Source organism: Danio rerio, chromosome 7 (genome assembly GCF_049306965.1).
Source record: "Danio rerio strain Tuebingen ecotype United States chromosome 7, GRCz12tu, whole genome shotgun sequence".
In the NCBI taxonomy this organism is placed as follows: Eukaryota; Metazoa; Chordata; class Actinopteri; order Cypriniformes; family Danionidae; genus Danio; species Danio rerio.
In genome coordinates this window covers 6277501-6302874 of record NC_133182.1, presented here as the reverse complement: position 1 = coordinate 6302874, position 25374 = coordinate 6277501, and the positions used below count along the sequence as shown (strand labels likewise).

General features: G+C 36.6%; 1 protein-coding gene and 1 long non-coding RNA gene across 4 annotated transcripts in view; both read left to right on the top strand.

The window, feature by feature from the left end:
• Positions 1 to 575: 575 nt before the first annotated feature.
• Positions 576 to 25374, top strand: part of si:ch1073-220m6.1 — a 30267-nt gene continuing 5468 nt past the window's right edge. The window contains exons 1-6 of the mRNA XM_005168805.6: positions 576 to 717; positions 4135 to 4239; positions 10033 to 10332; positions 13669 to 13914; positions 24198 to 24349; positions 24425 to 24514. Of these exons, the coding sequence (XP_005168862.1) occupies positions 4200 to 4239; positions 10033 to 10332; positions 13669 to 13914; positions 24198 to 24349; positions 24425 to 24514 (828 nt within the window). The 5' untranslated portion in view covers positions 576 to 717; positions 4135 to 4199. The remainder of the gene's footprint in view (positions 718 to 4134; positions 4240 to 10032; positions 10333 to 13668; positions 13915 to 24197; positions 24350 to 24424; positions 24515 to 25374) is intronic.
• LOC137496142 (uncharacterized) lies at positions 16937 to 20248 on the top strand. 3 transcript variants are annotated; one of them, XR_011016242.2, is made up of 6 exons: positions 16937 to 16974; positions 17292 to 17398; positions 18907 to 19033; positions 19210 to 19295; positions 19602 to 19644; positions 19742 to 20248. It is a non-coding gene; the product is annotated as an uncharacterized lncRNA (long non-coding RNA). The 3 variants fall into 3 exon arrangements; XR_012383053.1 differs by having other exon boundaries at positions 19205 to 19295; XR_011016241.2 differs by lacking the exon at positions 16937 to 16974 and having other exon boundaries at positions 17291 to 17398; positions 19205 to 19295.

Genomic DNA, 25374 nt, shown 5'->3' with positions numbered 1-25374 from the left:
AACGGAACCTGAGAATACATGAGAGCAGATACGGGAGAACAGAGCGAGAGCGAGAGAAAGAGAGAGAGGGAAAAAACACAGAGAAACAGAGCACAAAAAACACAAATACATAACACAATTCCATATTTATTTTCAATGAATGATTCAACAATTCACACACAAAACTTCATGTTTCATTATAGGTGGATCATTTCTGAAAACCTATTCAGTGACATAACTTTAATGGTTGTTTGTCGCCACCCATTGGTTAAACAATGTAATTGCTACAACATTCACCAGCGTCGAGTTCCTCTAGATCAAACGCAGATGTGAATACAGCACTTCGAAGGATTAATAAAAATATGCAAATCATTATCAATTATTCATGTTGAGCGGGTTTGAATTGAGATCAATCTTTTAATGTTTAAACAAGAAACTTGCAAAACAAAATGCTTTCATACACGTGATTTGAATGACCCGGGACGCGATATCTCTGCGATTGTTATAAATGTAAAATAAATTTACAAGTTCAAAAAAGGTACTAATCTGCGGGTGACGCGTGTTTTCAACTGATCCGTGACACCACTCTTCACAGCACATGCATTGTTTGGAGTTTCCACATGTCACATGTATGAAAAGGAAGTATGACTGAACCCCAAAATACTATATGCAAATGAGCTTTCAAAACAACACCATCTCTCATCCTGTGCAAGACGTTTACTACAACACAACCTGAAGGTAAGATTTAATTCATCTCTCATTGTATGACTGATAATCTGATGAGTACAGACTGAAAAAAACAGTGCAGTTTCATTTCATTAGTGTAATTGTGCAGTCTGTGCAAAGCTGCTTCTGAATAATATCTGCAACTCCTCATTCAACACAAGGAGTATCACTTTGTATGCTGATGTTTTGCTGTTGTTGCAGTACTCTACAGTATGTTGTTGGTTGTGTGTTAACGTGATAATGATGTGGTTTTAATAACATATAGTTCACCCAGTTGTAAACATTCTGTCATTATTTGCTGAAGTTTTACTCGTTTCAAACCTGTACGAGCGCGTTTCTCTGTTGAACACAAAAGCAATTGTTTCTCCTACCTTTCAACATTCTTCGAAATATCTTCTTTTGTGCTCAACATAAGAAAAAAAACTCATAAACATTTGGAACCACTTGAAGGAGAGTGAATAGTAAGGAAATATGGCTGCACAATATATCATTTGAGCATTGATCTCGCAACATGTGTGTACACAATAGTCCTATGGCAAGATATACAATGTTAAATTGCGCTTAAAGATGACCACAGGTCAAAACACATGAGATTTGTGGAGACTCTGAAGAATTTAAGCACAATGGAGTGGAAGTTAATCATGCGCATGTGTTTTTAAGGCCTGTGACTGTTAGCATTTGAAGAGAGAGTTCAAAGCATTTAATAGAGCACAAAAAAATCCTTTATTAAACAATCTACATGATGAAGGCTATGCATTGTTCATTTAACTGATTATTACATTTTTTTGTAACCGAATATTGTTAGACTCTCCGCAGAAAACCATACATCACTGTTTATTTCACTTCAATATTTGCTTCGTTGTGTTTATTTAGGACTGTATATAATAAATCATATAAAAATACATTTATATTTCACTCCCCTATAAAATCATCCCAGTCAATCTAAAGTCATCTAAAAGAGTTAAGTCATCTGGTGAATTTATATCTCAATGTTATACATAAGCGCAGGAAAAAAAAAAGAAAAAAAAAAAGAAAAACGCAATGTCAAATTTTTCCAATATCATGCAGCCGTATAAGTAAATGTTAATTTCTGGGTGGACTATCCCTTTAAACTGTTTCAAGTCTAGTGACAGCGAATGCACAAGTGAATGCAGCGCTTAGAAGAAATAATAAACATGCAACTCATTATCATTTATCATTCATGATGCGAGGTTTAAATTGAGATTTTTTATTATTATTTATTATTATTATTATTATTTTATTTTTTTTACATTTTTTTAAATAGTCTAAAAACATACATTCATTAATTGACGACTAACAGCACAACATAAATATAAACATAGTGCTTTAGCATTGTGTACATATAAACAAAGACAAAAAAACAAACAAACGAAGACAACATCAGTACAATACAAGCAAAACCTGACAGCATCAGCCTCATTTTGTCCACTTACAGTTACATTTGGCTTTGGAAATAATTTATGAAAGGACGCCACATGGCAGTGAACTTGAACCCTGAACTATTTAAATTGAGTCTTACTTTTTCACAAACTAAGAAAATGCAACACATCATTGTCCCTCTGTTTAAAGGAAGGGGGAATTGATTAAAATTAAGTGTCTTGCCAAAAAAGAAAGCAATGCAGTTCACTTAACTTTTTGACAAATTACAGGGTTCAACGCTAAGGATTTTTTCTACTGGCCCAATCTGACCAGTGGTTCAGATTTTTACTTGCCCTGCCAATATTTTCACTGGCCCCACCAAAAAAAAGTTAATTTCTTAGCCACAAATAAAAAAAATGTGCCAAAATGTTTGTACATATAGAATTTAAATATTTCAAAATTTTTAATAAATGTGTAATGAGCAAAATTCAAAGTGTTTCGAAACAAAACATGGCTAAAGACCTGCCTAACTGATGGCAAACTGTACAAAAGATCACTTATTTTTTTTTAGTCGTGGTGTACCCTCGTATATGTCTGCTTCCAAGATGTTAGAAACAAATGTTTTCCTTTAGCATCATCATTTGATGTCATCGCCATGTTGCTGTCTCTTCACTGTACTAATAACGTGCTCACAACATCCAATCAGATAAGAAGAACCGAGAAGGTAGCATTTAAAGGTTTGAAAATACGAACTGTTTCTCAATTCTAAAACTTTATTTGCACGCAATTGACAAATAGTCACAGGCAAATTAAACTTTAGTAACAAGAAGCAGTGGCCCGATCGGGCCAGTAACAATCCTGTCTACTGTCCCGAGCATCTCACACGCTGGCCCCGGGCCATCGGGCAGTCCTTATTGTTGAGCCCTGAATTATTATTTTAATATACAATACCAAGACAGCAGTTAAAGGATTTGCATAAACATCTTTACAAAATATTCTGGCGTAAGATAAAAAAATATATTTAAACAAAATACAGATAATCTGGGGCATAAGAGATGACGATCTTTAATGTTTAATCTTCATTCGTTAATGTTTAACTCTACTGACAGATTCTAAATGTAACATCTAGGATTTTACTGATGATCGATAATATCTGCTTGTGGTGCACACCGAGTAGGTGTCATGTAATGATGATAAATGATATCCTCTGTGTTGGAGGAGGTGACTGTGACGGTTTTAAAAACAAAAAACAGCACAGAAAACACACAAAAAAAATAACAACATCCTACGGCAGATTCACATTTTCCACCACAGTAGGCAAAACATACTCACTGACACACTTTGCTAACTGCAAAACTGAACCCGCGCACTTTCAGCAGCTCCAGCTTTCATGTACGCTTTTAATTGAATCTTGAACCTCCTACAGTGAAGATGTGAAATTATTTGATCAAATCACATAAACTTTTGGTCCTTTTTCCACTGACTTGGTGCGCTGTGCATATTGTAAACCTTAAAAAACTTAAGTTAAGTCATGCATCGGTGCTCTTTGGATATGTGATTATTTTAAATATACAAACAAATGATCATCCATCAGGCACTTAAAGTAGTCAAAAAAAAAAAATTGAAAAGCCTTTATTCACATGGCTATTATTTTAAATACAGCACCTACGCATTGCACCTTGATCAGGGTGACACCATGATGCACTAAAAAAAGTGTTGCATGCAGAACTGTTGCAAACAATTTATTTTTGTTGAATTTAAACAAACAAATTAAGTTTAATAATATTCAACTTAATTTGTTTATTTAAATTCAACACAAATAAATAGTTTACAACCACTTAACGTTAAAGAAAATTGAGTAAATCCAAGGAATCACCTTTGAATATTTTGTTTCAGTGTGGTAAAACTGTGCTGATTTCAATACACCGGCCACATTTTAAACTATTTTCACTTCTTTTTGAGTGCCTCGGACTGATGATCTGTAGCCTAGTTTTGAATAAACTTCTATACTGACATAACTTCTGTTTCTTGCTGGTTTCCGGCGTGCAGGTGTTAAACAGGAAATCTCAACAGGAAATTTTATATTTTCAGTCTTCAAAGTATCGCTGACAACTATGAAACTCATTCTGTGGTCCTTCTTCTGCTTCAGTTTAAGTGAGTATCTGTTATATAAAGGATTTACCAGCTCTATACATTCACTTACAGGTTTTGCATCACAAGTATTGACAGATTATTTCACACAAATTGCTTTTTTGTGTCGATTAAAACCCTTTTGACATGCTTTCTGATGTAAAGCACAAACAAAAAAGAAGATATTTGTATTTTTTTCCCTTTTAATTGTTCTTTTATTAAAAGCATGCAACATCAAAGTTCCCCTCTAAACTTTGTATAGTGCACAACGTTACAAGTCTTCCGAAGGGCCTTTAACTCTGTCCGCTCTACCAATCGGTTGATCATGCTTTGACTATTTTAAAGAATGATTGTTTTAATTAAGAGTTCACACACAGCATTGTTGGTTTACAAATAATCCTGTTGCACTGCTACACTTGATTTTGGTTTTATTGTAAAAAACAAGCAAACAACAAAGCATGTCAAAGGAGAATCTGAAATATGTTATGGCATACTTCAAAAATAAAGACGATATAGTATTCAAAAATGTTTCATTTTGATAATTTTTGTAAATAAATTGTTGTTACACTTCATATTTTCCGATTTTTTATAGTATTTGTAATAATTCCGGTACTTTTACCATAAACCGACTTGTATACAATTTGGTGGTAGTTGATATTTTAGAAATTATGGGATGTGTTGAAAAAAAAAAAAGGCATTGGGTGTGTTAACTAGCGACATTAGGAGTCAAGAAATGCAATCGAACTTTTTTTTCTTGATGAATCAGGTAAAAGTTTAAGGTTAAAGCTTGACAGGCTTAAAAGTACATTTTAATTGTCAACTTATTAAAAGCCCGAACCCATTTACAACTTGACATGATTAATGTGCAGTTATCAGTTATACAAGTTTTAACATTAGGGGTGTAACGATACACTCAGCTCACGATACAATGTGTATCACGATATATTGTTCACGATTCGATATGTATCACGATGTTTGGAATAAAAATTGAAAATGAAACTGAAATGCAAATTTTATAAAAAAAAATGTTTTTTAAATTACCAAGTGAATTATTTTTTGTGTATTTCTTTTGTTTCAACTTCTTTCATTTAAACTGAACCTTAAAGAAAATAAATTAAATAGGCCTGTCTCTGGAAAATACAATAATTTTAAAACTTTTTATAAAATATTATAAAACGACAGAGACTAAATTAAGGAACAATTTAAGTAAAGGTGCACAAATAATAATAGCTTTCTATTCAATTGAACTTAACAGACCTTAAGGCTTTGCTTGGTCACTTGCATTTTTTAGTGTGTGCAAAAAATTAAAAAAAATCTACATTTCCAAGTAGTCAGCAGTTCTATAAGATAATCCTGAACTTATGTGTATCTGTCTGAGAAGTTTTTATAGATGACTGTCTTCATGTTCGGCACGATGAGTGACAGACTGACCGTCTTTTCATCAGACAGGACAGTCTTGGCCCTTTTCAGTGGTTTAAACAGGTGTACTATTTATTCAGCGTCGCTGATGTCGGCGCTATCAAGTGTATCATGTTGACGTGCATTATTGTGTACCACTGTACTCAAAATCGTTAATGCTTGTCGTAATCATAACTCTAAAATGCGATATGATTATTTAAATGATGTGAACGCTTTTGTTTCCATTTTCACTGCTAAGTGCTGTTCATACTTCCCACGCGGCTCCTAAACGATCACTCTGTGCCACAAACTGAATGTTATTTACAACTTTATTACCGGTTACTCACAACCTTTGCAGGTTCTGTCCACTGAAGTAGACGCCCGCGCGTGTCTATCATTAAGTAGTCCGCCCTCTGTAGCAACAGCTCAGTCAGCTCACGTCATGTGTGATTTTGCGGCCGCCAATACATCATTATATGAAGACAGAATGATATTTTTGGGTGAATTGTACCTTATAAATACAGTATGTGACTCTTTCAACACCATTAGGAGGTATCCATGTCGCTGAGCAAAGTATGTAAATTACTGTGAAGACTTTAAAACTTTGGGTATGTTTGACCTAGTATGCGTGTCAAAAAGCGGACGAGTCTAAAGACTGTAAAACCGAAATGTTGCCAGACAGCCGATTTTGAGAGGATGGGCCATCCTATTTCAACTCCACTCATCTTGGTCTGCTAACGTTACTGCTCCTGCTAGATCAAGCAATCTGAACTCACGTGCGACAGCAGGTGGAACGTAGCTGACGTGCAAACAGCTCAACTAATAAGAGAAAACGGTTGCATATCATAAGAAATCGTCATAACGCCACGATGCATATTGTGACATTTTTGCATCGCAATAAAACGTTCCACGGTAAATTGTTACACCCCTATTTAACATAATTTATTAGTATTAGTAAGTAACGCAATTACCTTATGGCGCAGCCATTTGAATCTTTTTGGCTTGAGACTTCTGGTCTTATTCTTTTCCAATCATTTATAGACATTAAAACGGCTCGCTTTGCTGCTTGCTGTTGCAAACTGATATTTTCAACTATATTATTCTAGTTCATCGGTATAGTCATGCAAACACTTCTTTGTAGAGCGAGTTGTTTGACTGTTTTCTGACATTTATTATTCCTAGTCATTTCTCCCATCTGCAACTGAATCGGAGGCACTAAAACAATCGCAAAAACGAGCGCACTTCCGCATTGAAAAATAAGGTCAATAGATCACTTGGAAGTTGGAACAAAGAAATAAAATAAGTCCTCTGTAACATCTCAACACTCTAAAAAGGCCTAAAAGCAGACTCTTATCTACAGAAGTAATAAGCGATCATGCATTAAAATATATTTTTTCTCGTTCATAACTTAATTTTGTAATGATCTCGCCACAACAAAAGTTACTTTCTCATTATCACGACTCATTTTGTAGCTTTTATTTACTGCAATATGCAACACGTTAAGGGAGTTCAGAACAGCCATAATCATTTGAGTGCAAGTGAGCGGCCTCATGATTCATTCAATTCAAATTGAATTGTGTCAAAGCAGCTTAACGTAGACGTTCTAGTAAACTGAAACTGCTTAAGTCCAGTTTTTAGAGTTGAAGTTTGTATTAGCTGAAAGTCCAAACACAACTTTAGCAACTTCGGCGCAAAATAAGTTGTTGCATGTGAAGATCCTCCTTTGAGGTCTTGTCGGGTACAGATCTTCAGCTCTATTCTGATACTATTTAACAGTTTGTATGAGATACAGATCCACATATAATTCCTTTTGTGCTGACAAAATAGAACTGATTGGGTATCTTTCATAAAATGTTTCATTTTCTCTCAAAGACACACACACATGCACGCACGCACGCACAAGAAAAGCCAATGCAAATGCAAAAGCAAATGATGTTAATCTCCATATATGTGCTTGTGGTTCTGTGGTGTGGTTATTTTACTATGGTTGTAGCTCTAAATATACATTTATGACTATGATAGACAAACATGAATTTCAGTTTAGTCACTTTGTTGGAATATTTAACCAATTCCATGCGTGTTCAATAAGACAGGAGGATTTTTAATGACAACAATATTAGTAATTGATTATATTTAAATGAATAATTCAATTCAGAGCTCTGGGTCACGTCTGTCTCTTATGTTTAGGGCTGAGTATCGTTCCAAAATTTTCTATACCGATACCCTGAATTCGATACCGGTTCCAAACGATACTTTTTTCGATACTTTTATTTTAAGAAATATATTTTGACAAGATTACATAACTCATAATCTCAGAGAAACTTTGGTTTTATTTTTTTCAGGATGTTTGGGACACTTTTCACAGCAGGCTTATCTCCAAGATCAATAAACAAAGGAACAAAAGCACAAAATGAACAAAGTGTAGTCAACACAATATATTAGTGCAAACAGTTTTAATAAAGTTCAAGCAGTTTTAAGTCAATCCATTTTAAGTATTTGTGAGGCTTACTGCTGCTTGAAGGTTTAGTTCAGCCAAAAATTTAAATTCTGTCATTAATGATCTTCAAATGAAGATATTTTGGATTTAATCCAAGAGCTTTCTGATCCTCCCATAGATAAATCGTTGAATAAAGTTATTTTTGTTTACTTTGCACACAGGAGTATTCTTGCAGCTTCATATAATTATGATTGAACCACTTATATCACATGGACTTTTTAAGCATTTTAGTATCAACTTAGCTAGGTACTGAAAGCCATCGAAACAGTACATAACATTACACAGCGTATGTTAGGTCCAAAAAAAAAGATTAATAAATTTACCCCGCACAAACCCCGTTTACACTGTCTGGTCTGGATGCCCAATATCGATTTGTTGCCTATATCAGACTTTTTTGCTTGTCCAGTTTACACGTTCTTTTATGGTGTACTCACACTATCAGTGTGCCAGAGCAAGGTTTACTTGGGCTTTGGCACGGTACACTTATGTGTGAGTGCAAAACGCGCCTAACTCCGAAACTGAAAGCGAGACGTGACTTTTTAGGGGCTGTTTCATACGGATTTATTAATCATTCTTACTGTTCAGTGAACGCTAACTGCCGTAGTTTATTAAAGATGCAAACCCCTCACTGCACGACAGCTGTGCCCCTTCAGCAACCTCATAATTCCTGCAGCACGAGGACTTTTTGACTGTTTATGAGCGTCAAAAGTGGCGGATCTGTTCGGCGAGTTCTGCTATCTGTGCCACACTAGCCTCTGCAAAATATGCGTAGTATAAGCAGTGAATGGTTCAGTTACCCCCACGCAGTTTATGTAATGGTATGGCTCTGATGTGTGCGTGTGTGTGTAGTTGAAGGTGTGCGCGCACTAGTGTTAAGAGAGAATAAAGTTGCTCTGTGTATCCGCAGTGCGTGTATTAATAGCGCCAAAAAGCAAAAGTTACATCATGAAGTTCGCCCAACTTTAAAATGATTTTGAGGCGGAGGAGGTGGGAAAGGGTCGTCAGCTTGCGCTTGTGTCTGTTTACCTTTCGGAGCCCCAGCCATCGCGCAGTTATCTTCATCCGTCAAGGAGGACGACGCTTGTGGTGGGCATGTTATTATGATGACGGCGCCGGCGTGATCTTCTTGCAGTCAAACAGTGCAAAAATGCTTTAAAGTGTAGTGTACGCATTACAGCCTCACATTTGACAAGCTCTGAGCGAGTGGGCGTAACCGCCGTAAACTATTGATTTTCAAGACAGCCTCGCTGCAGCCAATCACCAGCATTTGATCCGGGCAAGTTAAGGATGCCGCAGGTTTTCTAGCTCACTGATGTTGACAAGATTAAACTCTTGAGTATCGAAATTTGGTACTGAACGAAAATGATATTTTCAATACTCGATAGTATCGAGACGATTCGGTCGGTGATTATAAAGAATCGAACTCGATACCCAGCCCTACTTATGTTACACCAATGCAATGCAAGAATAACATTCAGGAGGTCTGCAATCACCCTGCATTTCCCTAACTCCAGTATTTACACACATCTGATATTAAACGTTGGAGTTTTGGTGGAATTTGCGCTTGTCAATCATTCTCCAGTCCTCTGGCAGCCACACCTATACATACTTCCTCTTTCCTAACAACTTCTCTGCGCACATAAGCTGATATTATTACTACATAAGGCATTCTGTCTTCACACCTTTAAGCACATTTCAATGTACAGGAATGCTAAGTCAGAAGTTATTTTGGAAGTTGATGTCGCTGTATCTTTCCAGCCAGCAGCATCTACTTCTGCGAAAAATGCTAATTAGCATTCAAGCATGTCACTCAAGAGAAGTTTAGTTCATATATCACTAAGCAATACATATATTTAAAAATTGAAAGAGACAAAAGTAATGAAGTTATTTCCTGTTTTTTTCCCTCAACATCTTCCTTACAGATTTTGCAGCCGAATGCCAAGAGATTCTATATGGATTAGGTGGAAAAGCAATCCAACTGAAGATCAGTCTCAGGAATCAGTCCCTGCAGAAAACAGACATCACATGGCGACGATTCAACAGGCAGCAGTTACTCGCAAACCTTTATGGAGTTCCCCCTGATTTGCACAACAGGATAACATTAAACTCTTCAGATTTGTCTCTGACTATAAAGAAGCTAAATGAAAACGACAGTGGATTATACGAGGCCCTTCAGAACTGGGAAAGAGACACCGTGGCTGCATACACAATAATAGTGGAGAGTAAGATCAGTTCATCTATAAATCTTCACGTACATTTCTGATATAAACTTAAGTTAATGAGCACTGTAAACTATATCCATTAATTATCAGCGTCTGTATTTTGTGATAGTTTGTTTACGGTTATGAATTGCTTTATAGGAACTTTATCTCTGGTCTGTCAACATTTGATGTAGAAAATCAACTGTTTAAAGTTGAAAAAACATATAATAATTACAATATAGACTTTTTCTTAGAACTCAAAATTACCCATTATGCTTTGCGTGTATGCGCAAGGAAAAAGCTAAGAACTTCCGGTCGGCAGCTGATGCGTATTAACAGTCACATTTGGACAGCTTTCAAATGATAGTTTTAATCTATTTTATTTGCTTTTATATTCTTTAAACTACTACTCTTGTCGATCAGCACCATCTCCTGGACTGATCATTAAAAATGCGATCTAATAGGATGGAAAACAGCTGCTGTGAGGCATTTTCCCCTCGTTGACAGACGGCATCTAATGCCTCATCATCCGAGCCTTGTCATCGCTTAAGTCAACAGTTTCTCTCTTTTTTTAAAAATATATAACCAGCCCAAACAAATGTAGTTCACCAAAATGTTTGACACACAAACACGTAGCCTGTACTGTCCCACTGACACACTGATTTAATAACATTTTGAAATGACAGAAAAACACAAACCGTTGTCAATACGACACACTAAATGAAACATAACTGCTTGAGATTAGAATGAACAGCACATCAGCAGCAGAGTATCAGTAACAGACTTTTATTGGTCATTTTTGTAAATTGCACGACTTTCATACCTGTTAAGTTTCCTGCCAGCTATCTGGTTTGCTCTATAATGCAGTGACGCGAGTGCGTGTGTTGAAGAACCACTGAGCTAACAGCTGACAGGCCAGGGAAACACACACACTGTATTTCTGACAGAAGACACGTGAACTTGGAGAACGTTTTTCCATCGCGCTTAAACCACATCTGACAGATTATAACGGCTTTAACATACACCATTCTAAGTTGTGTGTCACAAAAACACTCTGTAATCCATTAAGACGTTATTGAAACCCATTTTCGGATCGCAAATTACCAAATCAAAAATCATAAACGCTGTAAATGAAAGTTTTAACCATTCCACCGGAAGACGCTGTCGCTATGGCGCCCTCCATCCAGCAGCCAAGAAAAAGGTCTATAATTAATTAAGTTTTTAAGTCCATATGAACCGAAAGTTGCTGAGACGTATTTCAGTATGTTGATGTACGTCCAACTGAAACAGAATATTGAGTAGGGGCGGGGCTTTCTTTTGCGCATCATTCCCTCATAGCAAACTAACTGTAAGAAGGGTGTGGTTAAGAATATTAATATGCAGTTGCTATGGTTGCCTCAGGTTAACATCAACAGAGTTACCAAAGGCAGGAGCAGTTGGTTAGATTTAGATTGAAGATTAACTAGTGGATTAAGTGGATTAACTTGCACAGATTAATTATTCACTTTAAGAATAATAATGTGAGCTACTAAAATAAATATTGTACATTTTGATATCATGCAGACTTTGAAATAAACAGTACACTCAAAAAAAACACATAACATGTGTTTTTTCCACATAATCAATTTCTGTTTGGACAACATGAAGGAATTAAGTTAGCTTATTAGTATTTACAAATTTAAGTGGATTAAGCATAATCGCGGTGGCTCTGTGGTTAGCACTGTCACCTCACAGCAAGAAGGTCGCTGGTTCGAGTCCTGGCTGGGCCAGTTGGCATTTCTGTGTGGAGTTTGCATCAGCTGTGAAAACATATGCTAAAATAGTTGATGGTTCATTCCGCTGTGGCAACCTCAGAAACTTCTGCGTCAAGCGAACACGTATGCTCCAGCACAGCCTGCACATGGTCGCATAACCCTTGCCGTGGCTTATGCCGATGTTGATGCGCACCTCTTAAAAAATTTAACTACACATCGCATCAACACATAGCGCAAGCTCTGTGATTGGTCGGCTTGGTAGCGGTGAAGAGTGTGGGCGGTACTGAGAGCCATGAGCCCAATAGAGTGATTGTTTACTAGCGTCGAATCGCGTGAAGGAGCTCCAGATGGAAAATATTGTTTTGTGTTTACCTTATGATTATAGTTGTTGCACAATCGCCAGTTCCCACCTCTGAATGAGCGAGTTTTAGCTACTTGTAACATTTAGAAAAAACAAAATACCTGGCAAAAATCTCGACACAGAGGAGCATAGAAACCTACCGCCAGCTAGTGTTTCTGAAGAGTTATTGCAGAGCAACACAAACAGCATGCGGAAGTATAAATGCACGGCAACACAGAAGACAGGCACCATAGGTCACGCCGAACACTCGACGCAGAAATATAAATAAGCCTTAGGCCGAAAGAAAATGAAATGAACATAAAAAATTAAGTTGTCCAAAAAGAAAATTTCGTGTTGCTTTCGCTCATTTTAAATAAGTAACACGCGTATTTTGTGCGTGTATACTGGTAATTTATTACATGATTTTGTACCATAATTTACATTAGTCCAAGCAATATTACTTTAAGCTATGACAGGGTATATGTAGGAATCCTAAAAGTAATTTCAATACTTTTTTAAGACTTTTTAAAGATGTTATATAAATACTTTAAAACCTCATCGTCACTTCAAGTTCCAATCAGGATCAAACCCTTAACAGTTGTTAATAAACAGTTGTAGTTAAATAAATCAATAGAGCACAACCCTGCAACAGAACTAAGATAAGCTCGGAAGAAACAAAGCTTGAAAGAATAGATTATGTGGTTGTTTTTAGCCACAGGCTTCAGCCACTGTTTAAACTCATCTTTCTCCAACCAGGACATTTTCACATTGGTTTCGCTACATGTGGAGAGCGTCACATTACCTTCCCAGACTGAGGAGCATGGCCAGACACGCCCGACCTGAACCAATCAACACGCGGTTGTCAATATTAAGAGAAAAATAAATATATTTAAGGTTTTTTTAAGTCAAACTCATTGGACAGCGCTTGAACAAAATTTAAAACCTCGTAAAAACGCGATTAAAACTTTTTAACACCTTTTAAGGGCCTTAATTTTCTCATACATAATTGATTTAACAACTTTTAATACTTTAAGATCAATAAAGGTCAATAGAAGGTCAATAGAAGCTTCAAAGGTCAATAGAAGTCACTTTTTCAACACCAAGTTGTTGGAAGAGAGATCAATTTTCTAAAAATGCTAATGCTAAAAGCCTAAAATTGAAAAACCTATAAATCACAAAATACAGAAATCGGTTTATTGATGGATATTTCTTGCAGTGTGCTCTGATGTTGATTTTTATAACTCATCTGTGGTCTTTTCCCAGACACCATCTCCGAGCCTGTAATCAAGGTGCATGACTTTAATTCGTCCACCGGAGAGTGTCTGGCCACAGTGAACTGCTCAGTGGACGGCAGCTGGGCCACGTATGACTGCCAAAAGAGTCACTGTGTGGAGACACAGTCCTCCCTGTCCTCCATTAGCATCAATGTCACTGCAGCGGACAGAGGGATCCAGTGCCACGCCAACAACCACGTCAGCAGGAATCATTCTGAGGCTCCAAACATTGCGTGTAAGCATGACTTCCATTATCAAATCACTCTTATCGTCACATCATCAGCAGCAAGTGTGCTATGATGAGTGAAAAGCGTAGGTGCTGGCTACAGACAGTGCAAAATACAACAAGATACTGCCAAACAGTATACCATCAACAGTTAAATACAGTGTGTAAAAGTGCCAAGTCATACATCTAAATTCATAGTATTAAAAAAAACAGTAGACAAGTACCACCTAAATGAGCCATTAAAACTGGGTCTACTGGCGAGATTTTGAAGTGCACATTCAATGAAGATGAATGGGAGTGAAGTAAGGGATCTGAAGCAGGTAGGTCATGTGATAATGGAAACATTACCAATGTCGTATGTGTAAATTTCATTCATACTACTTATTAATTGAATTGAAGATTACGGTCAATAGTATCAATATGTTTATTTCTATAGCGCTATTACAAAGTAGATTGTGTCAAAGCAGCTTAACAAAGACGTTCTAGTAAATTGAAAGACGTGTCAGACGAGTGTTAAATATTCTTCACGTTTGAACACTTAGTTAACCTGCAGTTAAACAGTATATGGTGTCCTTTTCTCAATGTTGATGTTGATATGTGTATAATACATTTTTAATTAAGTGCATTTGTGTATTGCTTAATATTTTGTGTTGTCCTTGAAGTCCTTGGAGGGTTGTCATCAGATAAACATCTTTAAATAAATAGTTTTGTATTTCTTTGCCATTAGCTATGCAGCTCGTTCAATGGACTGTACTTCAAGTGTTGTTTATATTCTAATAATATTGGCATAGTGCGACAGATTTTGAAGCTTATTTATATGTTGATTTAGTTTGTGGCAAGCAATTTTGTGAAAACACAACGTTCCTTCAAATTACATGGATGAAATAGCAAAGAAAGGATTGTTTACTAGCCTGTACCAAAACCTTCTTTTGTAATAAAACCATTTAATTTTCATAAAGATGGCATAATTGTTAACATACTGGAGCACAGAACACAAAAATTAACCAGGCCTACTGAAGTTTACCAGATATTTGATGCGTTTTCATCTAATAAGAATATTTAGTTTGTCTTACCTTATTTAAATTCATCATCACCATCTCTTCCACTTCGGTCACTGCTTCTATAGAAGTTTCTGTTGATTTTTTACAGAAACCAATGAAATTTGGGTCAAAATATGATAATTATTTCAGGCTTGTAGCCAGGGGGCGCTTGAGTGGTTCGAAAGACCCATCCACCATTGACAAAAGTCCAGAACTCATTTGTCCTATTTTGACTGCTAAGCCATTATGAATCATGAAATTTACCCATCAAAGGCTTTAAGATCAAGCAGAATCTGATGTAAGTAAAGTCTTCTATCACTGACCTGTATTGTTGTTAATAAAAGAAAACATTTTACAAGGAACTTTTATTCTAAATCTTGGACCTTATTCTTGACAGAAAAATATGACCAATAAAAAACAGGGAAGCACCAAAGCGGACCGTATTGAAGTGTATTATTATAACAATTTGCCTATTTTTATCATCCATGATTTTTCAAATTTATTAGCCTTTACTTTTACAAGAGAGGCTAGAAAAGTGGTCAAGCTCTACATTATTATTATCTTTTAATTGTACATGTATATGACGAAAATGTCATGTGCGGCTCAGTTTATTTGCCTAATAAATTATAAAAGATGACAAATGACTAGTTTTTAATTTGAAACTTTAACAGGTTTTATTTTTAGTAATGACACATGATGTACTAAATATGTATTTTAAAAATAAGTCTTTATTTTCCTTCATATTTTTTCATTCTAAATCTTTAGGAAATATTTTCGGTACACCAAAAGTGTGGTTAAGTTGATCATCCGACAAGCTAATCCAGCTCAAAATAGTGCTTTAAATGTCACTAAGTGCAGCAATTACACCTTATAATTAAATAGAAAATTAAGCAAATAACTGCAAAAGCTTATTTTAATTTAGTCCAGTGCTGGAAGCTGTAATCCCCAATGATTGACGTAAGGGGCGGGAAAATTGGGCGGGCGCCTGAGAACACGTCGGAAGTGCCAGTACAACAGAAAAAAGTAAGGATAGGCTTGAAATACAGGTGACAGTACAATGTTATCGGTGTGTATAGTCCCACTTCGAGCACTGGTTTTGTAATGTTTTCATATCATATTTTCCTACCTATGTTATGATCATCCAACGGCCAGGAATCTGTATGAACGGCTGCGATCCCCGCTTGCGTTTAAAACGCGCGCTCCTGTGAAATGTATTGCTGTGCGCATGCGTCAATTGCGTCACTTATGTTAAAGTTCAACGTAGCGCGTAGACCATTTTTTTGCGCCTATTTTGGTGCTGTCTCTCCCAAAATATGCACGTTGTTTATTAAAATAAATTAAATTATTATTATTATTAATATTATTACAGATTAAATTATCATTGAGTATCATTATTAAATTGCACCCTGTTATTTCTCTGTAGGTAAAATATGTTTTCCTTCTATTGTAAAAAATAAACAACAGGTCAATAATCAGAACCAGAATGAGCTTTATTCGCCAAGTGTAGGCACACACAAGGAATTTTTTTTTTTTTAGTATGTTTTATTTAGGACCTCAGGATACATATAGTACATATATACATATCAACACAAGAACACAGAATGACATTTAAATATGTGTAAAATAAAGTAAACAATACAAATTCTGAAATTATACATCCACATATTTCATGTGTGATATGCACATTGTTGACTTTTTAACTATAATTAATCTTATATATTTATAAAAGTATAAATAAGATATATATATATATATATATATATATATATATATATATATACACAGCAAATTCATCTGAGTTAAATTCTCGGTGTTGAAGCATTTCAGAGTAAAGTGTTGACGTTAAAGAGTTAGATTTTGATAAATGAATATAATAAGAGTTAGAATTGATTTTATTCAGTGCGAAATCAAGGAGTTATCTTTTTTACACTTGGTGGTGTTATTTCCAACATCCGGGAATTCATGCAGCCCCAGTCACTGAAGAATTTTCCAGACGCCATTTTCCATCTGAAGTTTAGAACAGCAACTGGTGAGTCAAACTACCTAAATGTTGGTATTTTACTGACTTTTTTTAAGGAAATACAGTTGTAAACATATTGTTAAGTTAATAACTTTAGAATGTAGTGACAATTTTAATCTTCTGCAGTTCATTCATGGTCGTTTGTGTATCTAGCTTAACTGCATTACTATCGACTTCTTTTCAAGAATGTTTTTATATATGCTCACGCATACATAGTGCATAAAAACATCAAATGTACATGTTCAACACATTTCTGTCACGCTTAATGCCATTTTGTGCGTTACCCATCTGTAAAATAAAATCGACACTTCTCCTTTAATTCGAAGCAAACTAGCGAGGGAATCCCCGGAGCAGCCTAGCCTACTCTGCCCGGATGCTAACGGCAACACAGGACGGTTTCCATAAGCTCTGGAGAGTTTCTAAAACATATCTGGTGAGTAAATGAACATATGCTTACTTGTAAAAGGCTTCCTGACTAAAACATATGATTGTTTGTTATCCGTGTATGTTAATTTGGTTATTTTAAACACCGCAGCCCTTTTAAACTGGTTCATTCGTGGCCGTCCATATACCGTTAAGCCTGGTTTATACTTCTGCGTCAAGTGACCGGCGTAACTCACGGCGCAGGCAACGCGCGTGGCTGGGCATTTATACTTCTGCGCGCTGTCTCCGTTGGTCTGCATTAACACTTCCGAAACGCTAGTGGGCAGTGAGGTGTAAATGTTCCTCTGTGTCGAGTTTCTTCGCTTCTGTTTTGCTATTCTGAACACTTCCTGGATGTACAAGTGACTCAAACTCGCTCATTTTGAGGCAGGAACCGGCGGACGTGCAACAACTTTAACCATGAGGTAAACAAAGAACAAAACTTTCCATCCGGAGCTCCTTCACGGGACTCCACACTTGTAAACAATCGCTCGCGCCATTCGCGCGGCTCTCGGTCCCGCCCAGACTCGTCGGCGCTAGCAAGCCGACCAATCACAGAGCTTGCGCTACGCGTTGTTGCGACGTGTAGTTACAATTTTTGAGAGGTGCACGTCAGTGACGGCGACGGCCACGGCGATGGGCTATGCGTCAGCGCCGTAGCATACGCCGGTGTTTGACGCAGAAGTATAAATCAGCCTTTAGTCCATAGACTCGCGTGATAACGTACGCTTGAATTATATTAAGCGTTGACAACCATTAAAGTCGGAATGTTAACATTAATGTCTTTAAATGACCGCGTTTGCACTTTATCAGACATTTGACGTTACAGAAGTCTCCCGGAAGTTGCGGGACTAACGTTAACGTTATCCCGCAAATGCACAGAGACTCCCAGATGCCTAAGTAGATGCCCGCAAATGAATGATAATCTCCCGGAAATCGCGCGTCTCCCGCCCGGTCATTAAACACTTTGCACACCCCTCTCCACCGCATCCCTCCCAGCTCTTCAGGTACGTCGCGCGCAAGTCACCCCCACCGCTCTTTAGGTACGTCGCGCGCAAGTCACCCCACCGCTCTTCAGGTACTCATCTCTCCCGCTACCTCCCGCAAATCAACTCTGTATCTCCCGAAAATGACTTCTCCCAACTCGGGATGTCTGACGTTAGTAAGTTAGGCTATTTCTGTAGTCAGGAACATCTTAGTCAAGCTTTTTCTCCCGCATGATATTGTGCTTAAAACTAGGCTAAACTTAGCATGTACTGTACACAACATTTCCGTTTTATTAAAGACAATTTAGTGCGTTGTAAACAGCCACCTGTCTGTAAAATTAATCAACTGATTCATATTTGAGCAGCCTAATGATGATACAGGTTTGATTTGTAGATTTATTATCAATAATCAACATCTGAATCAAAATATATCTGAAAAAGTGTGAGGCATACTTTGTGATGTTTATCTCTCTTTTTTATCTGAAGGTTATGCATATGTGGTAGATACTAATGTTTTGTTGTTTTTTAACAGCCACAGTTCTCTATACAATAACACAAGACCCTGTGACGGTGGCTGATTAGAGACGGATGGTGTATTTCCAGAGTTGGTGAAATGACCAAGCACACCTTCTTGGTCATATGTTGTGATAATAATGAAGGTATGTTTGATAAAGTTCTGTATTTGTTTCACAATAAGCTGAGAGGGTATTAGAGCATTAAAGAATAACAAATGACATGAAGGTGATAAGTATTGTATTGTGGGTGAACTGTTACTTAAATAATGTTTTGCTCTTTGCTTTGCACTTTTCCTCTTCTGCTTATCCTAATAGTTAAGATTATATTTGGACCTGAAACATCTGCTAGACTCCAGGAAAGGTGGCGTCAATACTGGACCTGAAAGGGCCCAACAAGTTGAATCTGGTAAAGAAACACGCACGCACGCACGCACACACACACACACACGCACACGCTTACAGAAAACTGTAAGTTTATGAATATTTTTTACACTGTGGCCAATATTTTGGGGAAGTCAGCATCACTAAATGATATAAAAGATTTTAAGATCCTCTAAATTTTGCTCCAAGTGTTGTGTTAAATTCAGGATTCTGGACAGACAGCTGCCTGTTTTTCCAGTTCTAGTCATAGTGGTTAACCTAATTGTTTTTGGAGATCCAACAGTGATGTGTGTGTTTTTTTTACTTTTCCATATCCTGTCACCTCAACCAGCTGGGAGAGTCAAGTTGTGGATCATCATGAAGATTTTCAAAAGGTGAGTTTAGATTTCTTGAATGTTTTATTTACTTTAAATGTTCTTTTAAATATATCATAGAATTTGATTGCAATTTGTTTTCAAACATTTATCTTAGTCATGCTGGAGTCTTGAAGAGTTCTTAGAAGAGTATCACCCTATATCCGTGCATCAGGAACCACCAGACGAGCGATCAGCAGCTGCTACATCGTCATGGATAAAAAGGTCATCCTGTGGCTGGGAAGCACTTCATTCACAGGACATGCTTGATGAGATTTCCTAGCTCCAGTTTGTTTTCACACAAGTTTCCAGCATTTATACCTTCATTTAAACTGCTGTGTTTGATATGGAGGACCAAGGAAACACCAGAAGTGAAAGATTTGCACGTCAAGTTGTTTAAAATGTAATTTCAGAAGAAAACTATGCGTTCAGAAGAAAACTGATGAAACATCAAGTTTGGACCAAAGGACTAAAACAGCCTTTTTGAGCACTGGTCATACATATTTTGTTGATACTGTCTGTACTAATAAAACATTTAAAGCATATTTGACATTGTTGCATTTTAAAAACTGAATGAATTGTTGAAGTGGTGAATGTTTTCAAATAAAATGTTTTTTCTTTTGTAATTTACAGTCTATTTGAGTTTTTTACCATATTTACACTCAAGAGAGTTGAATAAAATAATATATTACACCAGGCGGTGTTAAATATAGTTACATTTTTTAACTCTGCCCAGAGTTAAAATTAACCCTTACTTCGGTGTCAATGTGCCAACCCTTTTGAAAGTGTTGATTTAACTCTGTTTTGAGTGGACCCCATGAGACACTTTCAAAGTGTTGAAATTAACACCCATAGAGTTGTTTTGGGTCCCCATATTTTGCTGTGTATATATATATATATATATATATATATATATATATATATATATATAATAAACAAGAGCTCTTTTTCAGAAGGATTTGCTCCAAAACCAAATGTAATTGCATATTGGTATCAATTTGTCACTGATGATGTTTGGAAAAAAAGTCTGGCTTCTGCCCATCAGTATCTCTTGACAAACACAGTGAAAGAGATATCTGTTAATCTTCGTAATAGGTTATATTCTGCTAAAGTTTATTTAAAAGGAGAGATATCGATGTAAGATGTAGCTTTTACAAGCAGAAGCCAGAGACTGTTATTCCTTTATTTTGGCACTGCCCTTGTGTATCTTTTTATTGTTTAATGTGCTTGACTTTTTTGTTAATAATATTGATAAAAATGTTATTTTACATGGAAAGAACTTCTTTTAGGAATTTAACAAAATTCCAGAGACAAATAAAACCACTATTGTTTTAATAAAAATAAATGGGCAAATTACATGTTCATAAATGTAAATTTACAGGGAAAAAAAACATGTTTTAGAGAATTTAAAAATGAAATTTAGTGTTATATTCAATCTATATTGCCCTCAAATTAACACAAAGCCACTCGAGTATCCAAGTTTGTACATTCTTTAATGTATTTCTGTGAAACTATTAGTATTTTCCACTTGAATTTGAAGTAGTTTGTATAATATAATTCTGTACTGAAAATGTTTTCATTGTTCAATAACAATAATAAAAATAATAAATCAGCATAGATCCATTTCTTTTCCCCTGATAATCAGTTTAATTTAATACACAAACAAATAAAGTACATTAAAACGTTAAATTCAAACATTGTACAGGGGCACAGCTGACTTATTCTGGGACACGTCCTCGTTGTTAACCTGTGATGATATACTTATTTGCATATTAAAGCTATTAATAACATTAATTACCACATCAGGCAGTTTTTTTTTTTATCCGTCACATCTGTTGAAATATGGTTTTGTAAATCCACTCTGGCTTCTCAAGAAAGAAAAACAGAAGCAGAAGCAAAACTGTTTCCTGTTCTGTTGATTTTACTACTCTAACTCTTCTTCCTTAGATTTTTTGTCTTGTTTTTAATCCAAATCTTCTTAAATCAAGAAGCATTTTCTAGACAAGCAAAAAAATATTGTCTTATTTTAAGAAATAAAATGCCATAATAAGGAGAGATTGTCCTCAAAATAAGCCAAATAATCAGCCAATGCGGGTTGGCAAAATAATCTTGTTTTCCTTTTGAGATAAGATTATTTTGCTTACCTCATGGGCAGATAATTTAGCTTGTTTTAAGTGGGAAAAAAAACTTATATATATATATATATATATATATATATATATATATATATATATATATATATATATATATATATATATATATATATATATAAATATAGATACATATATAAAAACACTGCTTCCTTGTGTGACAACATGGGAAAATCAACAAGCCAGAATCAACAAAAAAGCCAGATTACAATTTGCTAAATTACCCTGTAGAAAAGAATAATATTGGGGACATGTCCTGTGCTCTGATGGAACTAAGATTGGCCATAATGACCAGTGATACATTTAGAGGACAAAGGGGAAAGCTTACAAGCCTAGGAACACCATCCTAACTGTGAAGTATGGGGGTGGCAGCATCATGTTGTGGGGCTGTTTTGCTGCAGGAGGGACTGGTCCACTTCACAGCATAGACGGCATCATGAAGAAAGAACATTATGTTGAAATACTGAAGCAACATCTCAAGACATCAGCCAGGAAATTAAAACTTGGCCACAAATGGGTCTTCCACACAGACCATGACCCTAAGTATACTGCCAAACTAGTTCAAATGTGCTTTAAGGACAACAGAGTGAATGTTTTGGAGTGGCCATCACAAAGCCCTGATCTCAATCCGATAGAAAATTTGTGGGCAGAGTTGAAAAAGCATGTGTGAGCAAGACAGCCAACAAATCTGACTCATTAACACTAATTCTGGGCCAAAATTCCTGCAAACTAGTGAAAAGCTTGTGGAAGGATACCCAAAAACATTTGACCAAAGTTAAACAGTTTAAAAGCAAAGCTAAAAAAATACCAAGGAAATGTGTGTAAATGTTTGACTGTCTAGAAATTAATAACAATAAAACAAAAATTATCTCATCATTCTGGCATTTAGCAAATGTAAATGATTTAGATAATCCTAACGGACTTAAAATAGTAAATGTTTATTATGATTTACCATCAGACATTAAAAAAAAAAAACTGTTATGTTCCTTTTTTTAGAGTGTATGTAAACTTCTGGTTTAAACTGTATATACTCACCGGCCACTTTATTAGGTACACCTTATTAGTAGGACCCCTTTTGGCGTTCAGAACTGCTTTAATCCTCCGTGGCATAGATTCAACAAGGTACTGGAAATTTACCTCAGAGATTTCGGTTCATATTGACATCATAGCATCACGCAGTTGCTGCAGATTTGTCGGCTGCACATCCATGATGCGAATCTCCCGTTCCACAACATCTCAAAGGTGCTCTATTGAATTGAGATCTGATGACTGTGGAGGCCATAAGAGTACAGTGAACTCATTGTCATGTTCAAGAAACCAGTTTGAGATGATTCACGCTTTATGACATGGTGCGTTATCCTGCTGGAAGTGGCCATCAGAAGAAGGGTAAATGTGGTCATAAAGGGATGGACATGGTCAGCAGCAATACTCAGGTAGGCTGTGGCGTTGACACGATGCTCAATTGGTACAAATGTGCCCAAAGTGTGCCAAGAAAATCTCCCCCACACCATCACACCACCACACCACCACCAGCCTGAACCATTTATACAAGGCAGGATGGATCCATGCTTTCATGATGTTGATGCCAAATTTTGACCCGACCATCCGAATGTGGCAGCAGAAATGGAGACTCATCAGAGCAGGCAGCGTTACTCCAATCTTCTATTGTCCAGTTTTGGTGAGTCTGTGTGAATTGTAGCCTCAGTTTCCTGTTCTTAGCTGACAGGAGTGGCACCCGGTGTGGTCTTCTGCTGCTGTAGCCCATTCGCCTCAAGGTTGGACGTGTTGTGTGTTCAGAGATGCTCTTCTGCAGACCTCGGTTGCAACGAGTGCTTATTTGAGCTACTGTTGCCTTTCTATCAGCTGGAACCAGTCTGGCCATTCTCCTCTGACCTCTGGCATCAACAAGGCATTTGCGCCCACAGAACTGTCGCTCACTGGATGTTTCCTCTTCTTCAGACCATTCTCTGTAAACCCTAGAGATGGTTGTGCGTGAAAATCCCAGTAGATCAGCAGTTTCTGAAATACTCAGACCAGCCCATCTGGCACCAACAACCATGCCACATTCAAAGTCACTTAAATCCCCTTTCTTCCCCCTTCTGATGCACAGTTTGAACTGCAGCAGATCGTCTTGCCCATGTCTACATGCCTAAATGCGTTGAGTTGCTGCCATGTGCGTGGCTGATTAGAAATTTGTTTTAATGAGCAGTTGGACCAAATAAAGTGGCCAGCGAGTGTATATAACTGATTTCACAGATTAGAAATCAAGAAGCTTTTTTACAGGGTCTTATCTGTTCTCAAATAATATGTATTTTATATGTAATTATTACAAAATACAACAAAAAAAAAAACAGCCAAATAAACATGAGCCCAGTGTAAACAGCTCTGTCTAAAATGTGTTTCACTATTTCCATTACTCCTCAGGCCATGAAAAGCAGCAGTCTGATCTGCAATCTCAGCCACCGCTTATGTTTTGGGTCATCATCGCCATCTGTGCCGTGGTTTTGCTGGGCTTGATTATGACTTTAATAGTAGTGATTGTCAAGAGAAGAAAGTCCTTCAAAATTCATCCACAGGTAAAAGCTCACTCAGATTTTCTCTCACATTATTATCATTCTGCAGTATGTTTTTAACAGTGTTCTCTTTCTCAGTCTCAGATGACTCACAGAACTGTGCAAAGTTCTTCGACGCCTCCAGAAAACAACACAGAAGCGACAATTTATGATGTTCCTGTCCGACATGTATGTATTACTATGGAATTATGCTTTAAAAATAACCTCATATGTCTAGTATGTGCAGTTAAATGGATAGTACACCCAAACAATGAACACAGTAATGTACTCAATCTTAGTCCATACAAGATGATGATTTTTTTTTTTCCTTCCGTAGCATTAAAGACGATTTTTAGCTGAATCTGTGGTCCTTGGTGATTCATACAAGTCAAAACCATACAAATCATACAAGTCAAAACCCATTCAAAAACGTACAGATAAGTCTAAACAATAGCCATGGCTCCTGATCATACACTGAAATTTTGTGATGCAAAACAAATGGTCTGTGCAAGAAATGAAAAATTATTTACAATATTATTAGCTTGTTGAATTAATAATATGAGCGCACACTTAGATGTGAGTTTATTTATCAGAATTGATCAGAGTCATGTCTACGAGTACAATTTATAGCTGCTGCATCTTGGTCAATCAGAGGTAACAACCATTACCAACATAACAACTGTATGCCCAGACCGTGCATAAAGCTAATAATATTATAAACAATGTTTAATTACGGGTGGCTCAGTGGTTAGCACTGTCACTTCACAGCAAGGTCACTAGTTGAGTCCTGGCTGGGCCAGTTGGCATTTCTGTGTGGAGTTTGCATGGCGTGGATTTCCAAAGACATGTGCTATAGGTGAATTGAATAAACTAAACTGTCCATAGTGCATGTGTGTGAGAAAGTGTATGGGTGTTTCCCAGTACTGAGTTGCGGCTGGAAGAGAATCCGCCGTTTAAATCATGTGCTGGAATAGCTGGCGGTTCATTCCACTGTGGTGACCTGTGATGAATAAAGAGGCTAAGCTGAAGGAAATTGAATGAATGTTCAA